This window comes from Taudactylus pleione, unplaced genomic scaffold (genome assembly GCF_031769625.1).
Source record: "Taudactylus pleione unplaced genomic scaffold, aTauple2 ptg001542l, whole genome shotgun sequence".
Lineage (NCBI taxonomy): Eukaryota > Metazoa > Chordata > Amphibia > Anura > Myobatrachidae > Taudactylus > Taudactylus pleione.
Window position 1 is genome coordinate 246,841 of NW_028285939.1, and position 23,056 is coordinate 269,896.

Below are 23,056 nucleotides of genomic sequence, written 5' to 3' on the forward strand. Positions count from 1 at the left end.
TATGGCCCACCCCTCCTATAGAGGATACATGCTGGACCCTGCTGCTACTGTGTGGCTGTACTGCTGAGACCCAATCTGTCCTATGCTATGTATCATAGCTCCACAGAAAGAATCAGAGAACAATAATCCTTTATTTATATTGCACCTTTCTCCCAAAAGGACTCAAAACACTTTACAGTATTGCAAAGGGTGTGGGCACCCAGAGATAACCCACTCAAGCATGATGAGGACATACAAACTCCACACAGACAGGGCCTTGGTAGGAGTCAAACCCATAACCAGAGCGCTGTGAGCCAGCAATACTAAACACTGTGCTGCCCTTTGTCCTCATCACATCTGTAGTGACAATTACACTGACAGTCCCTGGACAGGGCTCCTGCAGAGTAATACCCAGAATCCTGTACTGCATTTTCTAGGTTCTATAGTATAACACACGGGTTTTACAATTGCTGATGCAGTGACTTCATCAGGTACAGACCCATCCACCAGTGAGGGTGAGTAATATCCACGTGTCCTGTTTATGTAGCTCTGTGCACCATTGCAGCCATACATCCAATAACAGCTGCAATCATCACACACGTATGCTGCAATGTCCAGTCCCCGCAGGAGACCTGCGAGCCCAGCGTGCGCTGCTTATAACACCGCTGCAGAGAGGCCTCTGGCAAAAAAGCTGACAGTCTTGTCCTGGATTTTGTACTGATAGACGGCAGATTGTCTCTTCTGCGTGATGGTCAGCTATGAGGAAAAGAGGCTGTTATACACCAATGACACTACAGACGGGTAATGATTACATTTGTGTGACCCCTATAGTTCCGCTGTGAGGAAAAATTAGAATTATGGTATAACATACCTCAGTTAACTCTGTCTTCGAGGTCTGCAGGATCTACCTTAGGGGGGCATGTAGTTGGAGTGATCCATTACACCAAACCGCTTACAGCTTTGAAGCTCCCAGCATGCACTGGTCCTCCCTGTATACCCCGCCCCCAGCCACTCAGTTTGTATACGAGCCTAACGGCAAGAGACAGAAACTGGAGAAGGAAGTACAATGTACATAAGAAACACGAAGAGGGATTCAGTGATACAAAAAGAAAGGAACAGATGCCAACTGAGACCAAGTGCGTCAGGGAAGGTGCCTTGTGGACCTTGAAGATAAAGTTAACAGGTATGTTATACCATAACTCATTTTCTACTTCAGGGTCCATAGGGTATCCACAGGATACCTTGGGGTATAGGTGATGACATCAGGCACCATAGAGTTAAGTTTTCAGCCTCCCAGGATGCACTAGGGTCCCCCTCCTATACCCCGCCCCCGAGCCAAGGCATCTCAGTTTCGTTGGTGCCTGGCTCGGGGTCGGATGCACCTGTTTAGGGGGGGTCTAAGGATAGCGTGCCTTCCCTGTATACAGCCAGCGCCTCCCCCGCTGCACACAGCCCTCTCTGCACCTGCCGATTGACCCTGTGGCAGCGCTCCTCCCCCAGGCCGGCCTCCTCTCTGCTCCTCGGTGGCCATCTTTATGGAAGCATGGTGGAAGCTGCTGATCGGTGGCATCGCGGTCTGGGTCCCCCGGCACACCTCTCCGTTGGAACAGGTCTGTGTATGCAGCGCTGTGTCTGCGTAGTTGAGTATCAGCGCTGATAGTGCAGGAATTTATTTTCTTTGCATTGTATGTGACTTCTGCTAGCGTCTGCTGCCTGTACTTTCACTTTCTACGGTCAGCTTTTTCACTGTCCCTGATCATCTTCTGCTAAAGCCCTTGCGGTGCGGTGAATGCAGGGCGGTTCTCTCACTATACTAACGCGTATCAGTGAGAGGGGTCACATACTTGCCATCATGTCTGAAAGTGATTTTCCTCTCCAGCTTCTGTGTACTACGTGTAAGGTACCTATAGCGGAGGGGGAGGGTAGCGCGGAGGTAGTGTGTTTTATCGACGCAGACAATTACTGTCACGGCTCCAGTACAGGAGCCGCCCTGGGCTTGTTTCGCTAAAGCGCTTACAACCCTAGTGGGCCAGTTAGCTCCGCAACCTGCGTTCCCTCAGATGGGATTGTCCCAGCAGTCAGTGGTGTCGTCACCCATGCAGGGGTTTCCGAGACAACTGATGGTACCCCACAGTCTCCCTATTTCCCCTCCTCAGGTCTCAGGAGCCTGCGTGGGTTAATTCGCTGACAAGTTCTGTGCAGCATTTGTCAGACGTGTTACAAGGGGAGTCTGTGTTGCGGCCTCACAAGCGGCCGGTGGCGTCTCTGTCCACTCCTTATGAGGATGACGATGGGACGACCGATGATGGGGAGATTCTGGATCTGTCGGACCAAGAACCTCTCCGTACTAAGGAGTCGGACGCTAAGTCTAAGGTTTATATTCCTGGCCTTACTCGTGCAGTCCGCACTGCTTTAGTTATTGAGGATGATGAGCCTCCGGTATCAAAATCCAAATATGCCTTTTTCAAAGATGTTAAGGGTGACGGGGGGGGGGGGGGGAGGGGGCAGCCAGGCCGGCTATGACCATTTGTTGGGTAGCCAGAGCTATGGAGCGCTGGGCTGATAAGTTTGGAGGAGTCTTTCGATTCCGACTGTTCGGCTGAACAGACCGAGTTGATAAGCAATCTCCGGGATTCGGCCACTTACATTAACGAAGTGGCTTTAGATATCCGTACCCTGACCTCACGGATTTCTTCGGCAGCTGCGGCGGCTCGTCGCACCTTATGGTTGCGATCTTGGAAGGCGGACGCTGATTCCAAAAAGGGTTGGGAAGCTTTGTCTTTTAATGGAGAAGTCCTATTTGGTCCGGATCTGGACAAAATTGTAGACACGCTGGCGGCAGCCAAATCGGCATGTCTCCCGTCTGCTGCAGTTCCTTCCAGTTCAGGTACGTCGTCCTTTCGGCCTTACAGGGCCCAGGGTAGGCCTAAAGCACAGTCCTTTCCCCGACAGGCTGGCCCCAAGAAATTGGCCAAGCCCCGGAAGCAGGCCTGGAGTACCAGACGTCCGGCCCCTAAGTCCGATGACAAACTGACGGTCCGGGCCTCCCTTTGGGGCGGGGTATAGGAGGGGGACCCTAGTGCATCCTGGGAGGCTGAAAACTTAACTCTATGGTGCCCGATGCCTGACGTCATCACCTATACCCCAAGGTATCCTGTGGAACCCTATGGACTTTGTAGAAATAAAGATAAAAAGGGTAAGTTCTTACCATATCTCATATTTTCTTCAGGGTCCACAGGAGCTAGCTTGGGGACGTCCTAAAGCAGTTCCCTTAAGGGTGGGGACGCTCCTGAGCAGAGAGGACAATCAAGCCGCCCAAAGTAAGCATCTTGGGAGGCAAAAGTATCAAGTTTATAGAATTTTATAAAGGTATGGACGGAAGACCAAGTGGCCGCCTAGCACAGCTGTTCAGCCGAGGCGCCATGTCTAACCGCCCACGATGGTCCCATAGACAGAGTAGAATGTGCTGTCACCTTGTTCGAGACAAGGAGATCAGCCTGTGTATACACCTGAGAAAGTCATACGCAGCCAGTGAGCTAAAGTCTGTTTGTTTGCTGGCCAACCCAGTTTGTGAAACCCATATAACACAAAGAGCGCATCTGGTTTCCTGATGGAGCTGGTACGATCCACGTAGGGCACGAACCACATCCAGGGAAACTTCACCCTTAGAAAGGTCTGAAGACTGCAAGGCCAGGACTACAATTTCTTCATTAATATGAATACGGGATACCACTTTTGGAAGGTAACCCGCTCTAGTACGGAGGACAGCTCTATTTTGATGAAAAATCAAATATGGGGAGCGACATGACAGCTGCCAAACCAGAAACTGCGAGCTGAGGAAATAGCGCCGGGAAAAAAAGTGTCTTCGCTGTCAACCATCTAAGGTCCACTTTATCCAAGGGGTTAAAAGCAGAAGCTTGCAGTGGCCTGAGACCAAAGAAAAATCCCACGGTGCCACCGGAGGGACAAATGGAGGTTGCAGACAGAACCCCCTGCAAAAATAGCTGCTTCTTGCATGTGGCTGAGATGAGACCGCTGTTCTTTGGTAGCTATCCTCCAGAGCCTTCGTCCATTCTTCCATAGCTTTGGCTACCCAGGCTACAGCCATAGCTGGTCTGGTAATAGCTCCAGATAATGAAAACACTGATTTTAAATAGTTATCAAGTTTTCTATCTGTAACTTCTTTCAATGAGGATGCTGCAGGAATGGCTCTTGATCAATCTAGTTACATGAGCATCTGCCGATGAAGGAACTACCCATGTTACACTCACCAAGTGCAAATGGGTATCGAGAGGTTAAATTCCTTGTAACATGAAAATGCACCATGCTTCAGACGTGAGATTCATCATTTGTTCACACTGAGGAAAATAATCTTTAGCCACCTTCTGACGCCTAAAGACCGGAGTCTTAGATCTCGAGGGACACTCTTCCTCTATACTGAGGACAGATCTAACCGCTCTCACCAGAGAGAGGACATCCACAGAGGATTGATGGTCTTCTTCCACTAAGACCCAGAACTCTGAGTATCAGAGTGTGATGAGGAGGCAGAATCCTGAGGCAATGTCTGAAGAGAACCTCTCTTATGACCCTGCTTTACTCCCACTGGTCTATTCACCTGCACCACCCGCTGAGGGGCTATAGACAGCAGCATACTCTGACTAGAGTGAGCAGAAGAATCAAACCAACAGGGATCCATGGGGGACATATACATAGAAGGATGCAAATGCTGTGGGTATCCGAAATAGCAGGAGGCAATATTGTGGCAGGAGCACGCAGACGCTGCGGCCCTGTCCACCAAATGCAAAAAAAAAAAACCTGAGACCAAGAGGCCACCCAGGGTGGCTCTTCTGCTGGGGCAGGTGTACAAGATAGAAAAGGTGGCTATTTACAACAGACACTACACAACCCATCCTGCACAAAATCCTGCTCAGACAGGCCTGCAAAACAGGATTTACATGATTTCAGCACAGGAAGCTCATCCTTCTCTCCTTTACCTTTAGACATGGCAATGTGTCACAGGTATAAGGTATGGAGTAAAAATGCAATGTGATTTTAAATTAAAAAGCCCCACACACCTTCAGAGGGATGAGGAGAAACACAGTGATAGATATATCGGACAGTTTTGAAAACAAAAAGGCAGTATACATACAGCAGCAAATGTACTCTGAATCAACTGACCAGCCCCCTCAGGGGTATTGGTAGGATATAGAGTGCTATATACCTGACCCAAGGAAGAGGTATACAGGGAGACAGACCAACCTCTGAGACCAACATGTTACCAGCCGCGGTCACGACTTGTCTTCTTCGAGCAGGTTACCCAGGTCAGGACGGGGTTACTCCAGTTTCTCCTGTCACTAGGCGACCGGAACGCCTCAGGAAGTGTCGTGTCATCCACAGTGCTGCGTGATTGGCGTTTCCTTCTATTTGTACACACTGGACTTTTGCCGCCTCGCCGACTATAGTGTATCTGAGTTCCATCGGCTTGGCTGCATGGTCAGCGTTCTGTTCCTCCTCGTGATGCAGATTTTGACCTTCCCGAAGTGGCTTCCGTGCTACCTCCGGCTTTCCAGATTCTACAGCTTCCAAGCCGCACCTACACATCCGTGCTGCCACCACTGGCTCTCCAAGCTGCAGCACCGACTGCTTACTCCTCTACTATCGGCTTTAGCCGCACCAACAGCTTCCATGTTACCAGCTCTACGGCTTCCAAGCCGCACCTACACCTCCGTGCTACCTCCGGCTCTCCAGCTTCTTCTACGGCTTCCAAGCCGCACCTACACCACTGTGCTGCCACCGACTCTCCAAGCCGCAGCACAGACTACTTACTCCTCTACCATCGGCTCTTGCCGCACCTTTGCCGCACCAATAGCTTCCGTGCTGTTGCCAGCTCTCCAGCTTCTTAGCCGCACCTACACCACCGTGCTGCCATTGGTTCCTTACTCCTCTACTTATCTGCTTTTGCCGCACCAACAGCTTCCGTGCTGTTACCAGCTCTACGGCTTCCGAGCCGCACCTACACCTCCGTGCTGCCATCAGCTCTCCAAGCCGCAGCATTTACTTTGAACTACCTACCAATAGCTATTGCCGCACCATCGGCTCTCAAAACTAACAGCTATTTACGCACCATCGGCTTCCAAAGCCATATCATAACCATTGACTGTCTACCAACAGCTATTGCTGTATCATCGGCACAGTAGCCGCACCATCGGTTCCCAAGCCGCATCTCTACAACTGTATAATCTCCCCTTCTTGTACAAAACCCCTCATCACCTCAGGATTCCAGTTGACACTCCTGTAAGTTTCTACTACTCCGAGCAGTAAGTCCTGGCGGCAGCCTAAGTACCGGTGAGTGAATTATCTCTAAGGGAACAATGGGCGGTTGTTAGTGGCGGAAGACCTCGTAGCCTGAAGTTCTAGACTGTTTACTGGGAGTGGTCACTGGTAATCATAACACAACAACTTTCAGCAGCGCACCCAAGGTGGACTGAGAGCGTCTCACACACGAGGTGGTCAGAAGTAGCAAATCGGACGCAGGAAACCGCAACCGGACGTTGCGTCTGGGTTGGGGGAGGAGCGGCCAGGGGAGCGCCTATCTCCTCTAAACTGCAATTTTGACAACACGGGTACGCTCGCCTCACAGTAGTTGATGCTACCTAGTGCGTCTAATACCCGTCTCCGGCGAAAGAAGATATGGCCCTGCCACCTTAGTGAGGAGACCTTCACCCACACCTGCCTCCGATGCATCTCCTACACTGGAGGCCTGGACTGCTTCGCTCACAATTCCCCACACGAGGAATCACTTACCTGCCATCTCCGTGAATCCAATCGCAGTCCGGTCCCCAGCGATGCCGCTAGCTGAGCCACGCCGAGGCCGGATGAAATCCCCAGGGCATATAGTGGTACTGGCGTTTCGGCATCAGCGAATATAGGAGTCACAGTATATTCGTCATATTCGGCACCTAATACCGCTAAACTCAGATGTTCAAAAACAAAGGAAAAACCTGGGACTGCCTAAGCAGGCCCGCTGTTTAAAACGGTGCGTCTGGATACTTGCTGCGCACCAAACAAAGAAACTGAATGCCGGGGGCGGGGTATATAGGGAGGAGGACCAGTGCATGCTGGGAGCTTCAAAGCTGTAAGCTGTTTGGTGCAATGGATCACTCCAACTACATACCCCCAAGGTAGATCCTGTGGACCCTGAAGAAGAAAAAGGCCGATATACTCCAATGACACTACAGACAGGTAATGATTATATTTATATAACCCCTATAGATCAGCTGTGATAGCACCAACTGCAGCTAGCCACCCACTACAAGCGAGTGTTCCTGTCCCCAGTACTGCAGCTAGCCACCCACTACAAGCGAGTGTTCCTGTCCCCAGTACTGCAGCTAGCCACCCACTACAAGCGAGTGTTCCTGTCCCCAGCACTGCAGCTAGCCACCCACTACAAGCGAGTGTTCCTGTCCCCAGTACTGCAGCTAGTCACCCACTACATGCGAGTGTTCCTCTCCCAGCATTGCAGCTAGCCACCTACTACAAGCCAGTGTTCCTGTCCCAGCATTGCAGCTAGCCACCTACTACAAGCCAGTGTTCCTCTTCCCAGTACTGCAGCTAGCCACCCACTATAAGCCAGTGTTCCTCTTCCCAGTACTGCAGCTAGCCACCCACTACAAGCCAGTGTTCCTCTTCCCAGTACTGCAGCTAGCCACCCACTACAAGCCAGTGTTCCTCTTCCCAGTACTGCAGCTAGCCACCCACTACAAGCCAGTGTTCCTCTTCCCAGTACTGCAGCTAGCCACCTACTACAAGCAAGTGTTCCTGTCCCCAGTACTGCAGCTAGTCACCCACTACATGCGAGTGTTCCTCTCCCAGCATTGCAGCTAGCCACCTACTACAAGCCAGTGTTCCTGTCCCAGCATTGCAGCTAGCCACCTACTACAAGCCAGTGTTCCTCTTCCCAGTACTGCAGCTAGCCACCCACTATAAGCCAGTGTTCCTCTTCCCAGTACTGCAGCTAGCCACCCACTACAAGCCAGTGTTCCTCTTCCCAGTACTGCAGCTAGCCACCCACTACAAGCCAGTGTTCCTCTTCCCAGTACTGCAGCTAGCCACCTACTACAAGCGAGTGTTCCTGTCCCCAGTACTGCAGCTAGCCACCGACTACAAGCGAGTGTTCCTGTCCCCAGTACTGCAGCTAGTCACAGACTACAAGCGAGTGTTCCTGTCCCCAGTACTGCAGCTAGTCACAGACTACAAGCGAGTGTTCCTGTCCCCAGTACTGCAGCTAGTCACAGACTACAAGCGAGTGTTCCTGTCCCCAGTACTGCAGCTAGTCACAGACTACAAGCGAGTGTTCCTGTCCCCAGTACTGCAGCTAGTCACAGACTACAAGCGAGTGTTCCTGTCCCCAGTACTGCAGCTAGTCACAGACTACAAGCGAGTGTTCCTCTCCCGGCATTGCAGCTAGTCACAGACCACAAGCCAGTGTTCCTGTCCCAGCATTGCAGCTAGTCACAGACCACAAGCCAGTGTTCCTGTCCCCAGTACTGCAGCTAGTCACAGATTACAAGCGAGTGTTCCTGTCCCGGCATTGCAGCTAGTCACAGACCACAAGCCAGTGCTCCTGTCCCCAGTACTGCAGCTAGTCACAGACTACAAGCGAGTGTTACTGTCCCCAGTACTGCAGCTAGTCACAGACTACAAGCGAGTGTTCCTGTCCCAGCATTGCAGCTAGTCACAGACTACAAGCGAGTGTTCCTGTCCCGGCATTGCAGCTAGTCACAGACCACAAGTGAGTGTTCCTGTCCCGGCATTGCAGCTAGTCACAGACCACAAGCGAGTGTTCCTGTCCCGGCATTGCAGCTAGTCACAGACCACAAGCCAGTGTTCCTGTCCCCAGTACTGCAGCTAGTCACAGACTACAAGCGAGTGTTCCTGTCCTGGCATTGCAGCTAGTCACAGACCACAAGCCAGTGTTCCTGTCCCCGGTATTGCAGCTAGTCACAGACCACAAGCCAGTGTTCCTGTCCCCAGTACTGCAGCTAGTCACAGACTACAAGCGAGTGTTCCTCTCCCGGCATTGCAGCAAGTCACAGACTACAAGCGAGTGTTCCTCTCCCGGCATTGCAGCTAGTCACAGACCACAAGCCAGTGTTCCTGTCCCGGCATTGCAGCTAGTCACAGACTACACAGATCACTCACCTCGCCGTGCACATCCTTACAGTACCCGGTTGTGAGGCCTTGGACCTGCAGAATTAGGCTGCTCTGGTGACAAAGTGATTTCATCAGCAGCTCATTATCCTCCTCATCCTCCTCATCTCTCTGCAGCAGACACACCACGTTCCCCTGTAACACCAATCACCAAGGACATACAGACAGACGTCATCCATATGGGCAAGTATGAAACACGTGTCCCCTACACAACGTTCTGTATTGTGCCCACCAACGCTCTGCCAGCAAGTGATCCTTACAGGAGTCACACATATGATGGCACCATATATACCAATATCAGCGGTTTCCCCTGCTAATAATGGCGTAAGACTGACGTACACGCCCATATGGTCCCGCATGGTGCCGTCTTCCACCCACAGAGAACTGTAGGATGTCCGTACCTGGTGCTCTGTGCACACGGTGGCTCTGCAGTAGTGGATGAAGTCCATCACCTGCAGACAGGTAGCCCCCAGACTGAGCAGCAAGCTGACATCGTCCACGATCAGCACTGGACATTTCCACTGTTCACCTGCAGGGGGCACCAGTGCAGCATGAATAAAATGATAGAGAGGGCTGAGGTCCGAACCCGTCCTGCAAGAAATGTGCAATTACTGGGAATGTGGGAACGCTGGTAACGAAAATAACGGCTATAAAGGACGTTCCGTGTCCTACCGACCTCAGAAAGCAGAGGGGATTCTCAGCTTCCGCCTCAGGCGTCTCTGGAAATAGCAGCCTGCTGTACGATTTCAGCCCTTCCAGGAACACCAGCTGCCCCTGATCCCTGGCATTCCCCAGGTTTATTCCCTGGAAAGGAACATGAATGGGACATGGCTGAGAGAGGCAATTCTGTTACATTTTGGTATTAAGTCTTATAATAGACAGAATACTAGCAGTCGATTCACCTTCAGGTCTTTGATGACCTATATAACCATTATACTTCAACGTCACCAATTTGGTCACACTATGAAGAGACGATAAACGTCTAATCAGAAATCTTGTTAACGCGTAAAATAGAACGATCTGGTGGTCGGCTATATACCCTACGTCCCGATATCACACTTGAGCTCACGTACATCCCCCTGAGGAAGTCAACTGAGACGAAACGCGTTGCACCCAATTTTGACACGCTGCAACCGCTATAGGGCCGTATTCAATTTGTGACGAAAAGCCGTTTCCGCGTGTTTTTGGCGGAAACTTTTCGCCGATGACGTCATTATCGCCTGTTTTGGTTTTACCCCGTATTCAATTTCAAATACTTTCTACCTAGGAGGAAAGTCAATGCAATGTAGTAGGCGGAAAAATTTCGCCCATGAATAGCAGACAGAAAAAAGTGCAGAATTGGGGTTTTGGGGTGCAACGATGCGGGCACACCCCTGCAGCCTTCAGACAGTCCCCCAAAGGTAAACTGTGTCAAAAAAAAAAAAAGACTTAAGAACACCCCAAAAAATGACTTTGAAAAAGGGGGCGAAAAAAAAAAGTTGGGGTACAAAGTTAAAAACTAGCAAACTTGACTCGGGGGGGGGTCCCTAAGTATGCCCCAGGTGTTTTTTTGATTGCAGGTGCTTGCCGAAGGTGGATTTTTCACGATTTTTTCAACTTCACTTTAGCAACTTTTAAATATGCTCACCCCCATTTTCATGTACCCCAAATTTGCTGGGATAAGTTATTTTCTGGAAAAAATACTCCTGTTTTTGCCTACTTTCAAATTGAATACGGGGTAAAGCATGCACGCGCACGATACTTTTCCGCCTGCAAAACAGGCGGAAAGTCCGGGACGCGAAAAAGTATTGTGGCCCGGCTGAAATTGAATACGGCTGATAGCCGGAATTACATGCGTGTTCTGCAGTGCAGGCAAACTGGTTTTCAGCCTTTAACGTGATCTGGTTATTAGGTATGTAGTCCAAGAGGGCAGAGAACGAAGCCCTGTCTATGGGATCTCCAGTGTTACATAGCGAATAAGGATAAAATAAGACCATGTTTATATTAGAGGTAAGACCCAGCAATCGGTGGAGAAGTATAACCTGCAGGCAGCTGTAATAAGAGCAATGAGGCTGCCCAATCTTTATTACACTCCCCCGTGCAGCGGGGGGCTGATGGAAGCGATATCGCTGAGGGGTCACATACACGCCTCTAGTTTATGGCTGGAGGTCTCTGACCTAAAAGGACCAATCATCCTAATCAGAACTCATTTAAAGGGGGGCACTAAATAGGAGCTGAGCCACAACCGTAAAGCACATTTGTCACGTAGCTATGCGCCTCACGTACACATGGGCATCTGGGGATAAACGTTGTCTAGCGGAGATTTAACCCTTCATGAATGAGCTTGTCACGCAGTAGAGAGGAGCGCATTATACCGAATGCCAGGAACACCGTGCGTAAATGAAAGATTAGGTGAAATGTAGGAGGAGCTTACCAGCTTCTGCGCGATGATGCTGTAGTGGCTGAACGACTGCCCCAGGGCCACAAAACACACTTTACAGCTGGCTGAGGACAGAAAAACAAGACTATGACCGGACGGCACACAGGTATAACAGTGACAGGGGCTGCTCTGCTGCTGGGAGTAATTTAGGAAATATACCGAATATCTGCGCCAATAAAAATGTATAAGTAATTCCAAGAGAATTGATATGTGCAAATCACCACTAAAACAAGAATTATATTATAATAACAAGAGATATGGTAAGAACTTACCTTTGTTATCTCTGTTTCTACGAAGTCCATAGGGTCCACAGGGTTGACCTTGGGGATAGAGCTGGATCAGGATCCATGGGCACCACACAGTTAAGCTTTTAGCTCCCAGGATGCACTTGGGTCCTCCTCTATATCCCGCCCCTGAGCCACAGGCACCTCAGTTGGTAAGCAGCCTAGGCCGGAGGAGGATATGGAACAGAGAGAAGGAAGACTGGAACACACAAGAAACCATACTCACAGAAAAAGGAGACGGAAATACCGGTGACCAGCAACACAGCCCATTAGAAGCCAGGTGCGTCAGGGCGGGCGCCCTGTGGACCCTATGGACTTCGTAGAAACAGAGATAACAAAGGTAAGTTCTTACCATATCTCTTGTTTTCTACTTCAGGGTCCATAGGGGGTCCACAGGGTTGACCTTGGGGATGTCCCAAAGCAGTTCAACTAAGGGCGGGGACGCTCCTGTGCAGAAAGGAGAATCCTGCGCCCGAAGGATGCATCCTGAGAGGCAAAGGTGTCAAACGCATAAAATCTTAGAAACGTTTGAACCGAAGACCAAGTGGCTGCCTTACACAGCTGAACAGCTGAGGCACCACGTTTAGCAGCCCAAGAAGGGCCCACAGAACGAGTGGAATGAGCCTTAACAGAGGCTGGAACAGGTAAATGCTCTCGTATCTAAGCCTCCCTAATAACAGAACAAAACCAACGGGCCAAAGTCTGGTTGTTGGCAGGCCAACCCCTCTTATGAAAACCAAAGAGGACAAACAAGGAGTCGGACTTTCGAACAGAAGCAGTCCGATCAACATAAACTCTGAGAGCACGGACAATGTCCAACGAAGTCTCCCCTGCTGTAAGATCAGGGGACTGAAAGGCTGGGACCACCAGTTCCTGATTGATATGGAACTTAGAGACAACCTTAGGTAAACACTCAGGACGAGTGCGAAGCACTGCTCTGTCCTGGAGAAAATAATTAAGAAGGGGGGACTACATGAAAGTGCCCCCAACTCGGAAACCCTCCTTGCTGAAGCAATAGCCAGGAGAAACACAGTTTTAAGCGTTAACCATTTGAGGTCAACTGACTCAAGAGGCTCAAAGGGAGGACCTTGCAGAACTCAAAGAACCACCGCCAAATCCCACGGTGCCACCGGAGGCACAAAGGGTGGCTGAATCCTGAGAACACCCTAGAAAAAAGTCTGTACGTCCAGTAACATAGCAATTCTACGTTGGTACCAAACCGACAAAGCAGACACGTGCACCTTCAGAGAGGAAAGGCGTAAACCTAAGTCCAAACCCGACTGAAGAAAAGCCAGAATCCTTGAAACTCTGAATACCTGAGGATCATAAGTTTCTGGACTCACACCACTGAAAGTACGTGTGCCACACTCTATGGTAAATCCTTGCAGAAGCAGGCTTGCGTGCCCTCAGCATGGTAGAAATAACGGAACTAGAAAAGCCCCGGGACCTTAAGACGGCCGTCTCAAGAGCCACGCCGTCAAAGACAGACGACCCAGATCCGGGTAAAGGTAGGGCCCCTGAGACAACAAGTCCTGCCGCTGAGGAGGAAGGTACGGAACGTCGATGGACAGACTCTGTAGGTTGGAGTACCACGGACGTCTTGGCCACGCTGGGGCCACCAGTACCAGAGTGCCTCCGTCCTGCTAGAACTTGCGCAGGACCCAAGGCAGAAGGGGTATCGGAGGAAACAGATATGCCAGCTGAAACGTCCATCTGACCTACAGAGCGTCCACCAGACTGGCGCCGTCGTCCCTTGTCCTTGACCCGTACACGGGCAACTTGTGATTGTGACGAGAGGCCATCAAGTCCATCTCCGGCAGTCCCTACTTGGCCATGAGTAGTTGGAATACCTCTGGATGAAGCGACCATTCCCCTGGATGCACGTCGTAACGGCTGAGGAAGTCTGCCTCCCAATTGAGGATTCTGGGAATGAAGACTGCCGAGATCGCTGGAAGGTGGCACTCCGCCCAGGTTAGGATGTGAGACACTTCTGCCATCGCAGCCCGGCTGCGAGTTCCTCCCTGGTGATTGATGTACGCCACCGTGGTGGCGTTGTCTGACTGCACTTGCACTGCCCTTCCGTGAAGAGTGGTGCCGGCCGACTGCAGAGCCCTGTACACGGCTCTTAGTTCCAGAACATTGATGGGGAGAGCCGCTTCCTCCACTGTCCAACGACCCTGAAGTGACAAGGAGCCTGTCACCGCCCCCCAACCCCGAAGACTGGCATCTGTCGTGAGCCGAACCCAGTCCGGGATCCAAAAGGGGCGAACCTCGAGGAGGTGAGCTGTTTAAAGCCACCAATTCAGGGACTGTCGTACATCCGGAGATAGCACCAGCGTCTGTGACCGGATCCGGTGAGGCAACCCATTCCAGTTTGCTAGAATCAGCCTCTGCAGAGGCCTGGAGTGAAACTGGGCAAATTCCACCATGTCGAATGCCGACACCATGGAACCCAGCACTCTCATTGCCGAGTGTACCGAAAGACTGGCACAATCCAGGCAACTGCGTATCCGCAACTGTAGGGAAGATACCTTTTCTGGAGTTAGAAAGATCCACTGCTGATGAGAGTCTAGGAGGGCCCCCAGATGGACCATCTGCTGAGATGGGATCAGGGATGACTTCCTCCAATTTATTAACCACCCGTGCGTCTGCAGACAAGCCACCGTCAGTTGGAGATGTTGCAGCAGAACCTCCGGAGAGCTTGCCAGCAATAGGAGGTCGTCCAGATACGCTAACAACCGTACCCCCTGGTTCCGAAGGTGGGCAGCCATAACTGCCATCACCTTGGTGAACACCCTCGGCGCTGTGGAGAGCCCGGAACTGGTAGTGACGGTGCAACAGAGCGAACCGCAGACACCTCTGATGTGACGTTGCTATCGGCACATGGAGGTAAGTGTCCTGGATATCCAGGGAGACCATGTAATCCCCGGGTCCCATAGCCAGAATTATGGAACACAAGGTTTCCATTCTGAACCTGGGAATCCTGAGAAACCTGTTCAGAGACTTTAAATTTAGAACGGGTCGATGGGAGCCATTGGGTTTCTGTACCAGAAACAGCAGAATAGTACCCCATCCCATGCTGAGATTGTGGAACAGGTACAATGACCCCTGCAGTCAGCAAGGAGTCTATAGCTTCCCTGATCAGCATAGCCTTGGCTATGTCCTGAGAAGGACTCGTGCAGAAAAACTGGTGAGGCGGTCTGCGCCAAAAAGACAGGGCGTACCCCTGGGAGACCACTTCTCGCACCCAGGCATCGGTGGTGGTATTAAACCAGCTCTGGGCGAATTGAAGAAGTCGGCCTCCCCTCTGGGATCCCCCAGAGGGAGGCCCGTCCCATCAGGCGGAAGGCTTATCTTCCTGTTTGGAAGAGGGACGCCTGGCACTCTAAGCTTGTTTCTTGGACCTAGCCAGTCTATCCACGATCCTATCCAAGTCTGGACCAAAAAGTAATTCCCCATTAAAAGGTAAGGCCTCCAGGCCCTTGTTTGAATCAGCGTCTGCTCTCCAGGACCATAAAGAGCGGCGTGCATGCACAGCCGCAGCCGACACCCTAGAGGTTAGCAGACTAGCGTCCAAGGAAGCTTCTCCAATATAAGAAGCCGCATCACTCATCTGTCCTAGTAATGCCCTCTGGACTTCCTGAGTATCCTCAGGAAAAGTGTCCTCTAAGGCATTGGCCCAACCCTCAATGGCCTTAGCCACCCAGGAAATGGCCATGGACGGGCGAGCAATTGCTCCCGAGAGGGAATAAATAGACTTAAGGCAAGCCTCAACCTTTCTGTCCGTGGGATCCTTTAACGAGGAAACTGACGGTATTGGCAGCGTAGCACTCCTAATAAGGCGTGTGACATGGGAATCCACCGCTGGTGGAGCTACCCACTTCCTACAATGCGCCTCCGGGAATGGATAATTGGAAGCCAACCTCTTTTGAGGCACAAATCTCTTACTGGGTGTCTGCCAAGCCACCGCCATATGATCCGTTAATTGATCAGATAGGGGGAATATCGCCGAAGTCACCTTAGTTTTTTTTTTTGTTTTTTTTTTAAACTAGGGAATTTCTACTTAGGATCAGGTGCCTCATCCTCTATTAGGAGAATGGCACGCACCGCCCTAACCAGAGCTCGTACATTAATAGACGACCGAGATTCCAACTCCTGAGCCGAGGTGTACGAATCGGAGTCGTCCTGGACATCACCCTCATCTGAGGACCCCTCAGTGTCCGAAATCTGCGCCGCATGCAACTTATGTGCACGCTTAGACGCCCCTGCAGACCTGTCATTGTGCAGCATCGACTGAAAAGTCGAAGATGCAGCTGCCAGACTCTGGACTGAACTGGAGAGCACGTCCACCCATGGTGGAGGAGCTGCCACATTGGTCTGGAAAGGCATCACAGACTGTTGTGTAGCAGGAGTGGCCTGAAAATAGATAGGCAATCCTGAATAAGGGTCCACAGTCTGTGACCCAGAGGAACTCTGCAATAATTGCGGGGTACCCTGGTAATGGGAAATGGTAGGCTGGGACAGAGTCCTCGTAGGGACAGCAGACGGAGCCGCAAGGCGGTCGGCCAGAGACACCAGCACCTGTGAAAACATAGCCCATGGTGGCTCCTGTGTCATAGGGGGTCTGGATTGACCAGGAGTCACCTGACACCGCTCATAAAGGCCATCCAGAGATGCCTCTTCCCTATGTGATCCCGCAGAGCAGCGCCTGCAGGAAAACATCACTGGAGTCCCGGAGTGCTCAACTTCACCCTCAGACATGACCAAATATAATGTACAGACAAAATATATATGGCAATAGAGGAAAAAAGAACTGCACTTCCCTGTGTGCTGAACAACAGTCCTGAATATGGCACTGTGTAGCACACAACTGTATGTGACAGACCTCACAAATACTTGATTTATATATGTGAGGTTAGTAGAAAAGCCCCTCCTCCACACCTGTAGGGCTAAGGAAGAAGGAAAGAGATAGATATAAGCTGACAGTAATAAGAGAAAAATACAGACAGCAGCACTAGCAATAGTCACATACCATGCAGGAAGATATACTCACTGCACCTTTACACTACAATCAACCTGCCCAGATTCAGTGTCTGGGAGGGCTATAGTGCTGTGTACGCCATCCTAACAGGGGAGAGGTACACAGGAGGACCGGTCCGCGTGCTCCGAGGGATCTGCGCTGCCACATGTAGAAAAAAATGGCCGCCAGAGACCTCAGAGGAGGAGTGGCCGAGTGAACTGCAGCTCAGGGACGCTAGACATGCAGGCTGAAAAGCGCACTGAGCTGAGGGGAGGAGCCGCTGAACAGGGAAGGCTTCCTCCCCTGGCTGGCCATTAACCCCAGGGATGCTGGCTTCCCGCTTGCCGGTTATCCCTGGTGGTCTAGTGGTCCCACGGGTTATGGGGGGGCCCGCCGCCACTGCCAGCAGCCTCCGGTCTGTCCCCAGGACCGGAGGCTAAAGGACTGCATTTTAAGGTATTCCGCGCGCCGCCGCTAGCCAGCGACGCGCGGCTTACCTGAATCCCCGGCGACTCCGGCAGCAGTCCTGGGAGGTAGACAGAGTCCGGCTAGTACGGACTCTGTCCTCCCACCGCGATCCCCAGATCAGTACTGGCGGCGCGGCGCCAGTCGGGGATCAGAGCGGCAGCGTGGGCGTCTGTACAGACAGCCCTTCGCTACCGTCTGTAGTAAAAAGAGAAACTAAAATAAATAAAATCTATTAGAAAATAAAAAGCTTCTGGGGGCTGCTCCTGCAGCCCCCCTGCGCGGTGACCAACTCCGGCCGGGCACCAACTTATACTGAGGTGCCTGTGGCTCGGGGGCGGGATATAGAGGAGGACCCAAGTGCATCCTGGGAGCTAAAAGCTTAACTGTGTGGTGCCCATGGATCCTGATCCAGCTATATCCCCAAGGTCAACCCTGTGGACCCCCTATGAACCCTGAAGTAGAAATATATATATATATATATATATATATATATATATATAAGATGTTTTTACTGTAATAAATCCAATATGACCAATATATAGACAACAAGAATTATATTATATAATATATATAATATGTTTTTACTGTAATAAATCCAATATGACCGGTCAATATATAGACAAGAATGTTCACATACCATTAGCAATTACAATAAACTGAGAAGCTAATTGCAGCAAATATAATACTGGTAGATATAAAATATATTAGTAATAATACTACTATTAAAAGAATTGCTGGAGGAGGTGGATCCAAAAAATAGAAACCTAAGTATTAATCCCTAATGTGCGCATGTGTAGTAGGTGGTCTCGCCAAGGGGAATATGCTGCTGTTACAAAGTTGGATACCGCATGTGACCAGGTTCCTAGCAGACGGGTCGCATGTGATAACTTACACATCACTTAGTTCACATCCGAGCAGATGGAGAAGCTGTGTGAGCGGCGGAGGCGGTTCCGGATAGACGGAATAATAGCGGCTCCTTGATGGTCAGATGTAGTTGATATCGATCCGGCCGCGTCTCAATCCTGCCTCTACTCCAGCTGCCGGCTAGCGTCCAGCAGGACCGCAGGTCTCGCGTTCCGGTGTATAGATGACATGACCAATGAAAGATGCAGATGGATAATCCAATGGTTCCAAAAGAAAAGTCCGCTGACGCGTTTCGCTCCACAAATCTGGAGCTTTATCAAAGAGTGAATTTATTACAGGTAAAAACCTCTCATATATAATATAATTCTTGTTTTAGTGGTGATTTGCACATATCAATTCTTTATACATTTGTATTAGCGCAGATATTCAGTATATTTCCTACGTTTCGTGCACCTGGTGTATTTTGTGTGGGTGCTGGCACAGGCACATTGATTTAATCTGCTGCTCCAATTAGAAGAACTTCTTGATGGATTTTTATTTAACATTGATAAATATTAATTACTTGTACATTTAGAATATATTTAAATAGCGCTGAGTTTCTGATTTTTAGTATACTGGGAGTAATTTACCCACACTCAGAGATTCACTGGATTTAGTTTTTATGTAAAATATATATATATATATATATATATATATATATATATATATATATATATCCGTCTAAAGCTGAACACCACAAATAAAAGCGCACGGACCTCTCAGGTAATAGGACAGGAAATGATGCACCAGGAATCCGGCGTCCGTCTTACAGCCACTGATCAGGGTGAACCGACGCTGGAAGACAGAAAAGACCCCGGCTTCTGAGTCTGTACACAGGCCGCTGACTCTGGGACAGACATACAGCTGGGGGGCGCTGGCCTCCCTAGGTACTGGCGGGCATGGTGATTTTTGGGTGCAATAATGGTAGGTGGACTATCCAATAATAGTTTATATAGGATAAGCCTTACCCCCAAGCGTTACCCTGAGGCACACAGGGGACTGAGGCGCACAGGGGAGGCAGGGAGCTGAGGCGCACAGGGGAGGCAGGGGGCTGAGGCGCACAGGGGAGGCAGGGGGCTGAGGCGCACAGGGGAGGCAGGTACTCTACGTTCAGGGGTGAGAGATTTCATGAGCAGCAAGAAGTAGTTATTTTAGGAGCAGGATTTGGGGGATAGTAGTTTTAGGACAGTACTGACAATATGGGGCACAGGATTGAAAGAATGATGACATAGGTGCAGTAGTGTGTGTATGATGAGATGGGGGTGCAGTATTCTGTGTATGATGAGATGGGGGTGCAGTATTGTGTGTATGATGAGATGGGGGTGCAGTAGTGTGTGTATGATGAGATGGGGGTGCAGTATTCTGTGTATGATGAGATGGGGGTGCAGTAGTGTGTGTATGATGAGATGGGGGTGCAGTATTCTGTGTATGATGAGATGGGGGTGCAGTATTGTGTGTATGATGAGATGGGGGTGCAGTATTCTGTGTATGATGAGATGGGGGTGCAGTATTGTGTGTATGATGAGATGGGGGTGCAGTATTGTGTGTATGATGAGATGGGGGTGCAGTATTGTGTGTATGATGAGATGGGGGTGCAGTATTCTGTGTATGATGAGATGGGGGTGCAGTATTCTGTGTATGATGAGATGGGGGTGCAGTATTCTGTGTGTGATGAGATGGGGGTGCAGTACTGTGTGTGTGATGAGATGGGGGTGCAGTACTGTGTGTGTGATGAGATGGGGGTGCAGTATTGTGTGTGTGTGTGATGAGATGGGGTGCAGTACTGTGTGTATGATGAGATGGGGGTGCAGTATTGTGTGTATGATGAGATGGGGGTGCAGTATTGTGTGTATAATGAGATGGGGGTGCAGTATTGTGTGTATGATGAGATGGGGGTGCAGTATTGTGTGTATGATGAGATGGGAGTGCAGTATTGTGTGTATGATGATATGGGGGTGCAGTATTGTGTGATGAGATGGGGTGCAGTACTGTGTGTGTGATGAGATGGGGGTGCAGTATTGTGTGATGAGATGGGGGTGCAGTATTCTGTGTGTGATGAGATGGGGGTGCGGTACTGTGTGTATGATGAGATGGGGGTGCGGTACTGTGTGTATGATGAGATGGGGGTGCAGTACTGTGTGTATGATGAGATGGGGGTGCAGTACTGTGTGTATGATGAGATGGGGGTGCAGTATTGTGTGTGATGAGATGGGGGTGCAGTATTGTGTGTGATGAGATGGGGGTGCAGTACTGTGTGTGTGATGAGATGGGGGTGCAGTACTGTGTGTGTGATGAGATGGGGGTGCAGTACTGTGTGTGTGATGAGATGGGGGTGCAGTATTCTGTGTATGATGAGATGGGGGTTGCAGTATTGTGTGTGTGATGAGATGGGGGTGCAGTATTGTGTGTGTGATGAGATGGGGGTGCAGTAGTGTGTGTGTGATGAGATGGGGGTGCAGTAGTGTGTGTGTGATGAGATGGGGGTGCAGTATTGTGTGTGATGAGATGGGGGTGCAGTACTGTGTGTATGATGAGATGGGGGTGCAGTACTGTGTGTATGATGAGATGGGGGTGCAGTACTGTGTGTGTGATGAGATGCGGGTGCAGTATTGTGTGTGTGATGAGATGGGGGTGCAGTACTGTGTGTGTGATGAGATGCGGGTGCAGTACTGTGTGTGTGATGAGATGCGGGTGCAGTACTGTGTGTGTGATGAGATGGGGGTGCAGTACTGTGTGTGTGATGAGATGGGGGTGCAGTACTGTGTGTGTGATGAGATGGGGGTGCAGTATTCTGCAGTAGTGTGTGTGATGAGATGGGGGTGCAGTACTGTGTGTGTGATGAGATGGGGGTGCAGTACTGTGTGTATGATGAGATGGGGGTGCAGTACTGTGTGTGTGATGAGATGGGGGTGCAGTACTGTGTGTGTGATGAGATGGGGGTGCAGTATTCTGTGTATGATGAGATGGGGGTTGCAGTATTGTGTGTGTGATGAGATGGGGGTGCAGTATTGTGCGTGTGATGAGATGGGGGTGCAGTAGTGTGTGTGTGATGAGATGGGGGTGCAGTATTGTGTGTGTGATGAGATGGGGGTGCAGTATTGTGTGTGATGAGATGGGGGTGCAGTACTGTGTGTATGATGAGATGGGGGTGCAGTACTGTGTGTGTGATGAGATGGGGGTGCAGTATTGTGTGTATGATGAGATGGGGTGCAGTATTGTGTGTGTGATGAGATGGGGGTGCAGTACTGTGTGTGTGATGAGATGGGGGTGCAGTACTGTGTGTGTGATGAGATGGGGGTGCAGTACTGTGTGTGTGATGAGATGCGGGTGCAGTACTGTGTGTGTGATGAGATGGGGGTGCAGTACTGTGTGTGTGATGAGATGGGGGTGCAGTACTGTGTGTGTGATGAGATGGGGGTGCAGTATTCTGCAGTAGTGTGTGTGATGAGATGGGGGTGCAGTACTGTGTGTGTGATGGGGGTGCAGTACTGTGTGTGTGATGAGATGGGGGTGCAGTACTGTGTGTGTGATGAGATGGGGGTGCAGTATTCTGCAGTAGTGTGTGTGATGAGATGGGGGTGCAGTACTGTGTGTGTGATGAGATGGGGGTGCAGTATTGTGTGTGTGATGAGATGGGGGTGCAGTACTGTGTGTGTGATGAGATGGGGGTGCAGTACTGTGTGTGTGATGAGATGGGGGTGCAGTACTGTGTGTGTGATGAGATGGGGGTGCAGTACTGTGTGTGTGATGAGATGGGGGTGCAGTACTGTGTGTGTGAGGAGATGGGGGTGCAGTACTGTGTGTACGATGAGATGGGGGTGCAGTACTGTGTGTCTGATGAGATGGGGGTGCAGTACTGTGTGTGTGATGAGATAGGGGTGCAGTACTGTGTGTGTGATGAGATGGGGGTGCAGTACTGTGTGTGTGATGAGATGGGGGTGCAGTATTGTGTGTGTGATGAGATGGGGGTGCAGTATTGTGTGTGTGATGAGATGGGGGTGCAGTACTGTGTGTGTGATGAGATGGGGGTGCAGTACTGGAGGCACAGTGATATAGGGGGCAGTACAGGAGGCACAGTGATATAGGGGGCAGTACTGGAGTTATAGTGACATAGGGGGTAGTACAGTAGTTATAGTGATATAGGGGGTAGTACAGTAGTTATAGTGATATAGGGGGCAGTACAGTAGTTATAGTGATATAGGGGGTAGTACAGTAGTTACAGTGATATAGGGGGTAGTACAGTAGTTATAGTGATATAGGGGGTAGTACAGTAGTTATAGTGATATAGGGGGTAGTACAGTAGTTATAGTGATATAGGGGGCAGTACAGTAGTTATAGTGATATAGGGGGTAGTACAGTAGTTATAGTGATATAGGGGGCAGTACAGTAGTTATAGTGATATAGGGGGCAGTACAGTAGTTACAGTGATATAGGGGGCAGTACAGTAGTTATAGTGATATAGGGGGCAGTACAGTAGTTATAGTGATATAGGGGGCAGTACAGGAGTTATAGTGATATAGGGGGTAGTACAGGAGGCATAGTGATATAGGGGGTAGTACAGTAGTTATAGTGATATAGGGGGTAGTACAGGAGGCATAGTGATATAGGGGGTAGTACAGTAGTTATAGTGATATAGGGGGTAGTACAGTAGTTATAGTGATATAGGGGGTAGTAAAGTAGTTATAGTGATATAGGGGGTAGTACAGTAGTTATAGTGATATAGGGGGTAGTACAGTAGTTATAGTGATATAGGGGGTAGTACAGTAGTTATAG

The 23,056-nt window shown here is 50.3% G+C and overlaps 1 protein-coding gene across 2 annotated transcripts in view; it reads right to left on the reverse strand.

Moving 5' to 3' along the window:
- Window positions 1–112: 112 nt before the first annotated feature.
- Window positions 113–23,056, reverse strand: part of ELP6 (elongator acetyltransferase complex subunit 6) — a 28,644-nt gene continuing 5,700 nt past the window's right edge. Inside the window, exons 2-7 of one of the 2 annotated variants that reach the window (XM_088463975.1) lie at window positions 19,000–19,078; window positions 11,603–11,673; window positions 9,866–9,993; window positions 9,591–9,780; window positions 9,181–9,324; window positions 113–735 (exon numbers count right to left, since the gene is read on the reverse strand). In XM_088463975.1, coding sequence (XP_088320101.1) covers window positions 634–735; window positions 9,181–9,324; window positions 9,591–9,780; window positions 9,866–9,993; window positions 11,603–11,673; window positions 19,000–19,078 — 714 coding nt within the window. In that variant the 3' untranslated portion in view covers window positions 113–633. The remainder of the gene's footprint in view (window positions 736–9,180; window positions 9,325–9,590; window positions 9,781–9,865; window positions 9,994–11,602; window positions 11,674–18,999; window positions 19,079–23,056) is intronic. The other variant, XM_088463976.1, reaches the window with a different exon arrangement.